General features: G+C 39.0%; 1 protein-coding gene across 1 annotated transcript in view; it reads right to left on the bottom strand.

The window, feature by feature from the left end:
• Nucleotides 1-13,647, bottom strand: part of LOC136238817 (E3 ubiquitin-protein ligase HERC2-like) — a 54,875-nt gene that overhangs the window by 26,502 nt on the left and 14,726 nt on the right. The window contains exons 10-13 of the mRNA XM_066029419.1: nt 1,499-1,670; nt 1,187-1,283; nt 879-1,052; nt 381-813 (exon numbers count right to left, since the gene is read on the bottom strand). Of these exons, the coding sequence (XP_065885491.1) occupies nt 381-813; nt 879-1,052; nt 1,187-1,283; nt 1,499-1,670 (876 nt within the window). The remainder of the gene's footprint in view (nt 1-380; nt 814-878; nt 1,053-1,186; nt 1,284-1,498; nt 1,671-13,647) is intronic.

Here is a 13,647-nt window from a genome sequence, read left to right as displayed (position 1 = left end):
ATCAAGGTCTTAATCAAGGCATGGAAAAGGATGAATAAACAAGGAATTCACTGTCAGCAACCATATGAGCAGATAAGTGGACATTGGCAGCATGCTTAGCTACCTGTTGAGGAGGTTTAGTTAATGCTTGTACCAGACACTGTTAATCGTACGGAAAATTTTCACAATAGTGTGGGGCTTGCCCTGGTCAAAATATCATGTCAGTGCAGGAATCTGTTTCAAGATATGTGCGAGTTGGTTTGAAACACAAAGTGTACCAACTGCTCTAAACACTACACACACACATGTACTATACACGTCGTACCATAGTCAAAATTGTGTAGGGAAGGAGAAAAGTTTATAAAAACTTCCCCTTGTCACACACGTACATATACACATACCTTCACTAGTTGGTAACAAGGAGGAGAGTGCTTCAGCTCTTTCAGTTACAGTTGGTAACAGTAAGATCCAGCCATCTTGGAGAACATTCTGAGCTGCCCGTTGTACTGACATTAAGACACCTTCATTACAAGCAAGTTGTATAATGCATTGTTTCAATGATGTGAGCAAGTGAGATCCAGAAGTGAGATTAAGGCTAGATGGGTCCACCTCTTCATTAATGGCAGCTCGGAATTGTAAACGGAGTAAGTTGAGAGTGGCAATCGCCATACACTCTTCTTCCTGTCTTGGCGGAGGGTAGGATGACTCCTTTATGTGATGGCAGACTATCTTAAGCAGTAAGTCTAGTTGTTCAAATGTCTCTTGACATACGTCCAAACAAAATGGGAGCTGAGAACCAAGCACTAATCCCTTGCCTTTACAAATGGCAAAACTCTAATAGTGAAGTAAAAGGAAAAGACAGCAAAAATGTACACACACATGCGCGAACGCACACTTACAGCCATGCTCCCACAAAACAAAGTTTTCACTCCTTGCCGACTCAATTCAGGTATTAAGGTGGGCACAGAGGTCTGTGCAGTAGCCATAGTGATCTCCTGGTTGCTGTTATCACCCCAGCCATACACCAGCCCTTCTGCAGTCAGTGCCAGACAGTGGTGCTTGCCCACTACAAGCTGACAAATAAATATGAAAATGACACAGAGTTAGACCTACAACCACGTAAAGCTACCTATAATTCAGACTAAATATTTATAAATACACTTTAAATATACAAATGTGCATACATTTCCTGTTAGCTATTTATTACCTGAGTAACCATCTGATTGGATAATCCCAGTACTTGACGAGGATAACGAACATGATCTGTTGTGCCATGTCCTAAGAAGTGACCATTACCACATCCCCTGTATAAGATATGGTGTATATATATATGAAGAGTGTGTGTGTGTGTGTGTGCGTGTACTGTACATGTATTAATAGGTTGCACAACAGAGACATACAAAACTCTAACATTAGTTATACAAGGAATATAGCACATACGCACACGCACACGTACAAACACACACACACACACACACACACACACACACACACACACAAACACAAACACTACACACACCAAGTAAACAGTTTCCCATCCACAGTGAGGGCAGCAGAGAACTGAGTCCCACAATACACTTGTACTACATGTTGTCCTTTCAGTCTCTCCACCAACTGAGGCACCTTACAACTATCACTACCTCCTCGACCCAGCTTGCCATAATCTCCATCACCACATGACCACACATGACCTACAGAATGGAAACAAAACAGCAATCTGTATTTGACTGTTTACTAGTGTACATTGTGTCATAGTATATGACACAAACAATAGACTGTGTACGGGACCAAGCACAGTCATACATCTATGCACACAAGCAGGATACAATGAAGAGCACTCACTGGGTGTGTTACAAGCACCATCATGAGTAAATGATTGGGGAGAGTAGCTAAAAACTTGTATATTGTCTAGTAAGCTGTTTTGGGTGGGCAATAAATCTCATATACTCCACCTTGTTTTATAATATACTCCACGCCTTCAGGCACAATATAACATATGCTCAAAATCTAGGTTTACCCAATGAGTATGCATGATTAATGTGCAGTGATGTAATGAAGGTATTTATTGTCATGTGAGCATGCATAGCTGCCATGGTGATAGTACAATTGCCAGAAAACCAGCCGTTTTCCCCCAATCTACTGCAGAAAAAATGCGGTAAGTAATCTGAGAGTAATATAAAATAGAGTCTAAAGCTGTTATACAGGCACACTGTGGAATCTATGAGATATATAAACCCTCAGGCCCTTAGTAGCGCCCTTGCTTTGCTCATGTGCTACAGCCCGGGCCTTCGGGTTTGTAAATTTCATAGACTCCACATTGTGCTCGTATAACTATTAATTATTCTACACTTAACAGCACTACAATTACTCCGATATACACACCAACACGTTAGCTATACATGTATTAGCGTTGAGAGACAGACACTACAACTAGGAATCTATGAGTGGGGAAAAGTGTAAAGGAATGTAACACAATCCTTTACGACGAAATCAATTGTGGTAGTTTACTATTGCTCGTGTGATAAAAACCATGTGTCTGATTTGCATCCTACAGCATCCTATAGTTGAGAAATCTTAGTTTAAGGTGACAACTATATAGTGCTATAGCCTATACAGTCTCATACCATCATAACCTTGTACATGACCGCTATTCTGTTGGAGGCAATGATCATTTCTTGTATCACTCAGAGCATATTAAACCTGTACTCTAGATCACTTCTGCCGGCACCTTTTCTCTACTAACAACATGTTCTGGCTATCCTCTTGTTTACAAATAAGGCACATCGATTGTGTGGAGAGCACTTTTAGAAAGATTAATATGGACAGCTACACTGATCCATGTACAGTGTATAACTGAATACCAACAAAACAGATTTAGTGCATATGTTCTAACAGCATGTCCAACCCACTCTGTGAATCTAACATATCCAGACGTGGTACCCAAGCTGAAACCAAGGGAGTACTTCAAAGTACAGTAAAGTTTTGTAACACCAAAGTCACACCCATTCCTTTGTCAGCATACCAAAAACATTGACCTAAGTAAATCCTCTAACAGACCAAACGTGAAGAACAAATGTGATAAAGGGTGTACTGAGTGTAAGATATGATTAACAAGGTGAATTTCTGTTAAAATGAAACAAAGTCAGATAATTTGTAAATCAAAACCCACAATCAATCATTTTAGGGGAATCTATATATATGGTGCCTAAACCTTAACTGACAGTGTTCGTGGAAAGGAAATAGATCTTCAAAAATTTTTGGGAAGGTTCCAACTTTAATGGGAGGAACCTTTATTGTAGATTACATCTTATCACTAAATTCATTAACATCATTGCAGCTTTTCTTGGCAGCTTACTGTGATTATCGACCTTTCTATCCTCTCCTTTTCTGAATCCACACACGGATCCTTTATTCAGCTAGCTATTTATCATGATATTACTTCTTTTTGTACCCTGTTTTGAAAACCAGGAACTCTCCCACAGCCAGCCATATTTTTTAATACTTATACAAGCCTTTTCTTCAAATCGGGTATGTGCCCACAGCCGGTTAAAGTAGGCACACACCTGGTTTTCTAATTTTTCCTTGAAAAGTGTGTGTATGTAGTGCAGCCTTTGAGCTTGGGTGCACAGATCAGACAAATCACAACGGCATGTATTACAGCTGATATGTACCATGCCTATCGGGGGCTGATAGCCCATGGTGGGTGACTAATCACCCAAGCCAATACAAAGGCAACCAATGGATTTATTATATGGACATCCTTGTAAAATTTGATTATGGGTCAGCAGCAAGTAACATTGTAACTACAGTGAATGGGCAAATCTGATGCAATCTCTTAGTTCAGTCACCAAATTCGATCACTAGTTGTATCAACCAGTTGCCACATTGTTAGCTCCCACTATAGATACCCCTAACTTAGCACCCTCCCTCCTAAATCCGCCCCTGAATTGGCACATATTTTGCATTACCCTCCTGAAATAGGTTCTCTGTACAAACTTATAGTTCACAAGACATCTCCTCTGATGTATTACACTATTGAGAACCTGGATGAAGGGAAGGGGGGTAGTAGCCACTTGAAAATGAATGAAGCAAATATTTTGGTATGCTACACAAACATTTTATGACAAGTCACTGTGTGTTTGTGGGTTACCCACACAAACACATACTTCCCAATCACTGTTATTTGTGAATTGTGATGTCACTGTTGGTTAGAGAGAGAGAAAAGTTGATGGCTTGTCTTACTCTACTCTTCATTGTTATCCTTACTACAGTCAGTAAGGTAACATCACTTCACTGTTCTGATCAACAACTACCGCCTAGTGGTGATGATGACCTCCAACAAGTCACTACCCTACAATACTGCCTGGTTGATCACTGTACCATCATGAAGATCAATACTGGAGAGAAACTGGACATTGTCTACACTACTGATAGTCTCACTGTTACTACCCCAACGGATGGCCACACTTCTGAGGTGATTACTAGGCTGGAAAATGAGCTACTTTGTCTTGAGCCAAAAGATGGATTATAAGATTTCGGATTGGTACATGTACTGAATTTGGTAATCTTTTCACTATTGCTTGTGGTAAGTTGGTACATCATTGCCATACACATAATGCTTAAAGAGCTTCAGAATTTATTTGGAAAGTTATTGATACTGTACAACGTTGCTGCGGTGTGCTTGTGTATCACAACTTCTACCATCGCTCCATCTAGTACTTCACTCACTGGTATTCTGTTATGTGCATATTATTGGTGTAATCTTATCAACAGTCAGTCTTGAAGTTCTTGGTACATGTATTCTCCATCACATTGCCATCACTATACATCGTAGTTACAAGATGTGATCAAAGATGTTGAAAGGGACTTCACGACGTTACTATAGACATTATATGGTTTACAGTTTTGGTACAGTCTTGCTTGTCTTGTTACTTACCATTTGCTTTGATGTGGCGACAGGCAATTACAAAGTTACTCTTCTATCAAATGGTTAATGTGCATCAATTGATCTACGCAACTCCAGCACTTACATAATACCAGTCATTTTCAACAACATCAATAAGATGATCCAACTGATCCAGTTTATCACTTACCTCTACTACATGTACAAATTAAACAAGTATGTCAGCAATGCCGGAGTATCAAATGAATACCTATCAATTTTACATAAGACTGCTACTGCACTGGGGGCAATGGTTGGCTTAAATCAATTTGTGTATATAATTCAGACCATAGTAAACCTCAACTATGACACAATTGCTCCAGTATTGATAGGCCGTGTTCTCATACAACAATGTATTGTTGCAGCCATTCTCGTGTTTACAAGAAGGTGTGTTGCTTGTGTAAAGAGCATTTCTCGAAAGACTGATCTGGACAGCTATGCGTATTGTACAGAACGTGAAACACTTTTCCATGTGTTGCTATAGAATGTATTGGCAGTTTGTTAGCTGTACACCTTTATGTACCCTCATTGTTTACCATATACATACCACTTTATATGGAGTACCACTTGGGGTGTAACTTGCATATTGCCCAAGCAATATCTTATCATGGGAACACGATTTGCTCATGGCTTTGATGCCCAACCAGTTCAAAGATGCAGCATGCTCTAACTTGTTATATTGAGCGACACGCAGGATTACGCTGTGGGATTCAGCATAGCCAGGTTGAATGTAGTAACAAAATTATGAAGAGTTTTGATTGCTACTAAACTATTCTCTATAATGAACGGTCACTAAATAATCGTTCAGGCAATGTGTGGATATGTACTTCTTACCACAGAACAAGATCACTACACTGAAAATAGGTTAGTAACTTACAGCCCTAAGTTTTATTAGCATAGCACTTACTATGATGATGACGCTTTGCATGAGTCAGTACGTCTTAATAGTAGTGTACTACCCCACCAATCTGTACCAAAATGGCTATAATATCGGCTTTGATTTGATGGAATAGTAGAGAAGTTGTAATAGTATTGTATTCAGAGTTTATTTGATCACTATTAGAGAGTGCACATTTTTTTGAGGATTTCTAGTAGAACATACATAGAACAATCTAGATTTTCCATTGATACATCTATGAAATTATGAACTTCACTATTGAGTAGATTTTAGCTAGAATTTTCATTTAGAGTAGAAATTATGTGAGGTGATCAGCTGTGATAGCTTTGGCTCAGCAGTTAAGAATGTAGGTGTTCATTATGGAGGTCCCTGGTTCGAACGCTGGTAAGTTTCTCCGACATTTTTCATGCACCTATTTTACCCCTTGGTGACTGTTCTATTAGAGTATTTCGACCTCACAATTTACAGTTGTTAGATTTTTGCCTTGTGACTCAATAGCTGTTAATGCAATTTTCCCTAAACTTGCACAATCCAGAAAACTGGATTTAAACTTAATAAATACGAATGCCTTGCACAAAGCGCTATAACTTTCGAAGTGTCCATCCTATGATGGCTACACAATTTACGTCATTCTATTTGTGATGTAACAAGCATTAAAATGATATCTAAGGTTTTACCCTAACGCTAAATGGTGAGACCAAAACCAGCTGTGAAAATAACTTTTCGGTAAGGAAACATGAAAACCCTTTACATACCTTTACAATTGATATGATGGTGGTTGCTCCCACCACCTTGCAACAACTTCCATTCGATTCGCCATTAAATTTTCTATCAGACCATATATGACTTACATGAGTAAACCCACAATCAAAATTAAATACATGGCAAGAAGTTTGAAACATGGAGACGTGACTTGTCGCTATTCATCGCTTCATAACAAGGGAGCCACTGTAGTTACAATGTTCACTTAACCTTCTCCAAGCAGCCCAGTGAGCACACTTTTAATCAAAGTGGAGTTATAGGCTGTAAGAATTAAGTTACCCACCTAGTGTCGCCATGCTCATATTGTGTAAACATGCATTCCCCAAAGTTCTCTGCGGATTTAAGGGTTAAACCACAAAAAGTTTGAGCTATGATAGTTAACCTATACGCATACTGATTTTTCGTTATTCCTATAAGTGGTTTACCCTGTAGGCGTGACAACAACTCGGCCTTTTTTAATGCAAATAATCTTCCATAGCTCTATGACTACTAGACAGATGTTAAAAGCATTGTGGGGCGAGCCTGATCTTAAATCAAAGTGAACAGCTACTTAATGCAATCAACTGAACATACAATGACAGCTAAACAAAATGAATGGTTATACTGATCAAATCAATATTAAAACAATTTAAAAAGTTTATTTGAAGCATTTAAACTATCAAATACTATGGTTGGCAGAAGCTGTGTAAATTGAGGAATGATGATCCACTGTGCACGTGCTTACAAACCTAGCTTGTCTTTCTTTATTGGTTTCCCATTCTCTACTAAGACTACGTCTGTCAATATCCCTTCTTTTTCTGAGCCTCTCTTCTCTTTCACTCGCAGTTTTAACACTTGGCACACTGCTAGCCATTGCACGAGAACGTGCCACATGCACAAATTAAAGCCATGTACATGAGACTCTGTGTTCTTTGTGTAAACTTTAGATTACGTGACGGTCCACGGTCGAATCGACTACCACCAGTGTGGGGCTTGCTCAGACTTGCCCCAATTAATCAGATTTGCACCAAGTTTGGTATGTGACTGTGCCGCAATACATTCTTAAAGTGTACCAAAGCTCAAGAAAATTAAGCTACGCATTTGCATTTTATAATGGTTTTTGTAAGTAGAATAATCTAAGCCCCAACACTACCATGTGTCTTGATATTGGCATGCAGAAATTGTATACAAATTAGGATGAAGTCTACACTAACATAACATAAACTTGGAACAAAATCTGCCAGTAATATTTATGATAAAGATAGAAATATTTTATACTTCATACATATGCTTATGATTATTAGTATAGTGCACATTATATACCCTCACAGAGCCTGAAATTACGGTCGGACATCGGACAATTTCCGACCATTATTAGTATTTGTCTGAACAAGTATCATTTTGTATGGACATAATGTCCGAGCCAGTATTAAAGGCGATAAGAACACTGCCAACAAGTATAGTATTTAATTTACAGTACTAATTACGATACCGCTCAAATGCAACGTCGTCTCGTGCGAGTGATTAAAAAAGGGGCGTGGCACCCATTTCATTCTTGAGTATTCATCCCAAACGAAACGGGATGAATACTCATGAACGAAACGGGTGCCACGCCCTTCAATTAGCAAGATCCAGCGACGAAACTAATGGGAGAACAAGTCTTCTTTGCTAGCACCAGTCCGACTGATCGACAAATAAAAAAGTGTGCACACGTGAGCATGTGCCAATTTTACGAACGAAAAATTTCTCCTCGTGGCAAAGCAGTTGTTTCACTTTAGTATATACGTTACTGTATACGTATACTGTAGTTTTTGAGCCGAGCGATATTCAGTAAGTTTGGTAACTTATACTCGCCAAACTGCTTCATTGGGTGCTGGGGCGAGCAAGTCTAGTGTACCTCATGTACGCATAGTGCTTTCCGGACTTTGGTAGCTAGTCAATAGAAGAACTTTGAAAGCAGTAAACTAATTTATGGGCCCAGAAAGCAGTTTGGCGAGCAAAAGCACGTGTAACTATTCGTGACTACCTGGGTTACGCGCTGTTGTTGGTACGTATTTCAGGTATTGGATAACTGTACATCAATGTCTAAGAGAACTTGCAGTACTAGCTCTGATGGTGACAGCAGCTCTTCCACAAAGTGTCGAAAAGTAAAGTTTGGCACCTTTCGAAAATGGCTTATGGACTATGACCGTGAGTACAAGACTTTAGCCTGGCTAGATTCAGATACATCTTGGGAAAATGGTGAAAAAGTTGTGGAGAAGCTAAAATGTAAAGTATGTAAGAAGTACAAAGAAAGAATTGTTTGTAAAAAGAATTTCAGTGGAAAGTGGATTGAAGGAGCAGAGAGCGTGCGGACCACCAATGTAGTTGATCATGCTAAATCAGATCAACACCTTCATGCCATGAGACTTCTACAGTTGGAGGAAGCCCAAAGCAGAGGGAGAGATACTACTACATTGATGCCAATTGTACAGTCACTAAGTATGATTTCCGAGGAAGAACGGCAAAAATTAAAACTGAAGTTTAACATTGCGTATTTTGTGGCAACTGAGCACATCGCCTACCAGAAGTACCCCAAATTATGTGAGTTGCAGATAAGACACGGTGTAAACCTAGGAACCTCATACTTAAATGAAAATTCAGCAAAGGAATTTGTACAGTATATAGCTGAATCAAAACTGCAATCTGTACAGTCAGCAGTTCAGAGCTCATCTTTCTTTTCACTCCTAATGGATGGGTCTACTGATGCATCAAATTCAGAAAATGAAATGGTATTTGTTATGTGGTGTGATGTAAACAGTAATGACCACACTGTACATACCAGAATGACTTACCTGTCGATGCATACACCACTTCACACAAATGCTGAAGGTCTCTTTGAGTCTCTTCAGCAAGGGCTTCAGTTGTTAGGTATATCATGTGTCACACAAGAAATGTGCAATGGTTTGGTGGGAATTGCTACTGATGGAGCATCTTCCAACATTGCTGCTAATGGTTTGCGTGGATTGGTTCAGGGAAAACTCCCCTGGGTTGTGTGGATGTGGTGCCTAGCACATAGAACCGAACTAGCTATCAGTGATGCACTTTCAGGTACCCCTTGCTTTAAGGCTGTAGATGATATGCTTTTGTGTTTGTATTACCTATACCAAAAATCTCCAAAAAAGTGTAGAGAATTGGCTAATATTGTTTCTGATCTTAAAGAAGTTTACCTATTTGATGATCAGGGAGGAACCAGGCCAATTCGAGCTTGTGGCACTCGATGGGTGTGCCATAAAGTTATTGCTATGAAAAGGGTTATAGCCAAATTTGGAGCATATACTGCTCACCTTTGTACTTTGTCTGAAGACTCATCAGTCAAGTCTGTGGATCGCAGCAAGTTCATTGGCTATTTACAAAAATGGACCGATGCGAAATATTTATTGGGATGTGCCGTATTTGTTGACATCTTAACACCATGTTCAATATTTTCTAAAAGCATGCAAGCTGATGAGCTAGATATAGTTAGCGCACTTACATACCTACTTAAAACTGTGAAAGAAATAGACAAACTTAAGAAAAATCCAATATCCAAATGGGAAATTTACTCTACAATTGTTAAAAAGGTTGTTTGTGAAGATGGGAAACACCTGTACCAAGGGCAAGAATTGAAAAGATTTGTTGAAGCAAAATCTTACTTTAAAGGCACTACATGGAATTTTGTCACTTTGTAGTAAATAAGTTACATACACGTTTACAATGGTCTGACATGCAGTTATTCTGAGATGTGATAGTCGTGATGGCTACTCAAGGATGGGAAAAAATACTACAAGATGAGCAAAATGATGTTGTTGATGTTGAAGATGCTGATGGGGATGCTGATGACAACAATGATGGTTCTCAGTCAAACTCCTTGGATGCTGTTGACAGGTTGGCCAAGCACTTCAAAGTACCATTAGAAATTGCAGGTGCTGATATCAGTGAAATTCGAGAAGAATTAAAGTCAATGATTGAGTATGCCATTCAGTTTATTTCACTTCCAACCATGGACTACAAATCAGCATGGTGGCGATTGTTTAATTGCCCCAATTCTTCAGAATGGCAGAACGCACTTCTTTTAGCAAAAATTTTGTTTACTTTGCCAGCTTCTAACGGTAAACTGGAAAGAGCGTTTTCTCAAGTAAACCTTATCAAAATCAACAAGAGGAGTTCCCTTGCCCAAAGTAGTTTGAGCAACCTAGTAGCTTTAAATATTGATAAATCTCCACTTCGGGACTTCAAACCAGATTCTGCGATAGATTTGTGGTGCAGTGCTAAGCAAAGAAGACCCTCTCATGGCCCACGTAAACATTACAAAAAGCGCTGCAGCTCTAAACATAAAGAAGCAACATCAGATTGTCATTTATCTAGTGCATCAGCAATGATTTCAACACGTGATGTGGTGGTTGTCGATGATGATAGCGATGCTGAAGAGGTTGAATATTATGGTGATGAAGAAGAGGATGATGAACTTCAACAAGAGAAGTTTCTGCTTGAAGACTGGGATGATTGGGTATTGTAATTATATATCATTTTTACAATTTTTTTCATTTGTGTATGTGGTTTACTGTTTTAACTTTACTCTGTTTCCAAACGCAACTCAACTGTATATTTTATTTTTTTATTACTTGTATTTGAACTCAACTGATTATGTCAGACCAAATATAAGAATGTCTGAACAGTTTTGGGTTTGTTCAGACACTTTGTCAGAACATTTCAAAAAAGTAATTTCAGGCTCTGCCCTCATAATCATTGAAGAATACAATAACATTGTCTTACTTCCGCTAACACAAGTTATGTCATAGCATATGATACATTGTGACATTAAAGCTCATGATACATGACAAAACTACCTATATTGTAACATTCCTAGTTAACACACTGGCATACCACAAAAGCATTTTACCACAAAAGCACTTTACAAGTCACTGTGTGTTTGTCGGTTACCCACACAAACACATACTTCCCAATCACTGTTATTTGTGAGGTCACTGTTGGTTAGAGAGAGAGAGAGAGAGAAAAGTTGATGGCTTGTCTTACTGTACTCTTCATTGTTATCCTTACTACAGTCAGTGAGGTAACATCACTTCACTGTTCTGATCAACAACTACCGCCTAGTGGTGATGATGACCTCCAACAAGTCACTACCCTACAAGTCACTACCCTACAATACTGCCTGGTTGATGACTGTACCATCATGAAGATCGATATTGGAGAGAAACTGGACATTGTCTACACTACTAATAGTCTCATTGTTACTATCCCAATGGATGGCCACAGTTCTGAGGTGATTGCTAGGCTGAAAAATGAGCTACCTTGTCTTGAGCCTACCAGCACATCCAATGATTACCGATTACAAGTTGCAGGGGAATTGGCAACATTTTTACTATTGCACGTCTTGAGTTGGTATATCATTGCCGTACACATAATGTTCAAAGAGCTTCGGAATTTGTTTGGAAAGCTGTTAATGCTGTACAGCATTGCCGTGATCTTTAGCAGTATTGGTTTTATCAGCAGATACCTTCCATTGCTTCAACTGGTACCAAACTCACTAGTTTTCCGTTATCCAAGCATCCTCTGCTTATTCATATCAACAGTCAGTATTGAAGCACTTGGTACATGCATTCTCCATCACATTGTCATGACTATACGTCACTGTTACAAGTTGCGATCACAGATATCAAAAGAGACTTCACAACGTCACTTCAGGAATTACATAGTCTACACACTGGGTACGATCTTGCTTGTAGTATTCCTTAGCATCTGTTTTGATATGGCTAAGGGAAATTACAAAGATACGCTTCTACCAAATGGTCTCTGTGTGTCGGTTGAAATACGCATCTCTGGCACTTTGATAATACCAGGCCTTTTCAACGGCATTAATAAGATGGTCCAGCTAGTGCAGTTTATCATATACCTACACCATATGCACAAAGTAAACAAGTACGTCACCGATGCTGGGATATCAAAAGGTCAACTATCTATTTTACACAAGATTGCTACTGCGATGGGGGCAATGGTTGGCTTAACTTATTTCGTGTCTTTGATTCAGACCATAATGAATTTTGATGTCAACACGATTGCCCCAGTATTGGTAGGCTTCTTCTTCACAGTGCATTGTTGTAGCTACCCTCCTGTTTACAAAGAAGGTGCGTCACATGTGTAAAGAACATTTCTCTAAGACCAAATAGGATGGCTGTATTGACAGTACTTTGCATTACGACTGAATTTTTCTGCTATGTAGTTAAGCACATTATATGTACTCCATATACAACTCTCATTTATTTCACACCGTACAGTATCAAATTCTGCGGAATAAATTTTGTGCTTAGATTTGAAGGAGATTTTATGTGATATCATAGGTACTAGTATATAGCACAAAAGTTTAATGCGGAATTTTAAATTTTTGACAAATTTGATGATCCGTACTGCAGTTCATTAAATTTATCCCCATTACGTTTAGTGTATTTTCTTATACAACAATCACACAAAAAAACCAATGCACAGTAGTGATATAACACTTCTTAAACCCCAGTGTGTGGGAGTATCAAAGCGCCGCGCTGGGTTATAACTACCATACAGCTAGATAGAGCGGCGCTGCTACTGTGCGATATATTAGTTATCACCCAGTGATAACTAACTTATCACCCTGTTGCGGAGCCACTCAGTCTCTTTCGTGACATCATAATAACTGCGAATGGCATTGTTTACCAATGGAACAAAGAGCCAAATAAGGAAATATTGATACAAAACACACCAATACAGCACTTAAAACTACCTAAATCTTACAAGAAAACTGTTAATCCTTTACACAATAACACTACAAGTTACCAATACGCTGGATAGTTTAACAAATGTCAAGAATAGTACGTGATGATTTTCGCTCCAGAAATCACTCCCAACGGTCACTATGGTGAAGAACTAACTTCCTCTGGCTTCATCGTTCTATCGTGGACTATGGTAGCCACTTGTTGGTCTTTATTTTTCTCTTGCACACCACGTGACACCACCATACCAATTTCTGACGAAGGCGAATCGTACCTGGAACCGCCACCCTTCGCTACAGTTTGTA

The sequence above is a fragment of the Dysidea avara genome, chromosome 11 (genome assembly GCF_963678975.1).
Source record: "Dysidea avara chromosome 11, odDysAvar1.4, whole genome shotgun sequence".
In the NCBI taxonomy this organism is placed as follows: domain Eukaryota; kingdom Metazoa; phylum Porifera; class Demospongiae; order Dictyoceratida; family Dysideidae; genus Dysidea; species Dysidea avara.
This window is presented reverse-complemented; position numbering and strand designations above follow the sequence as displayed.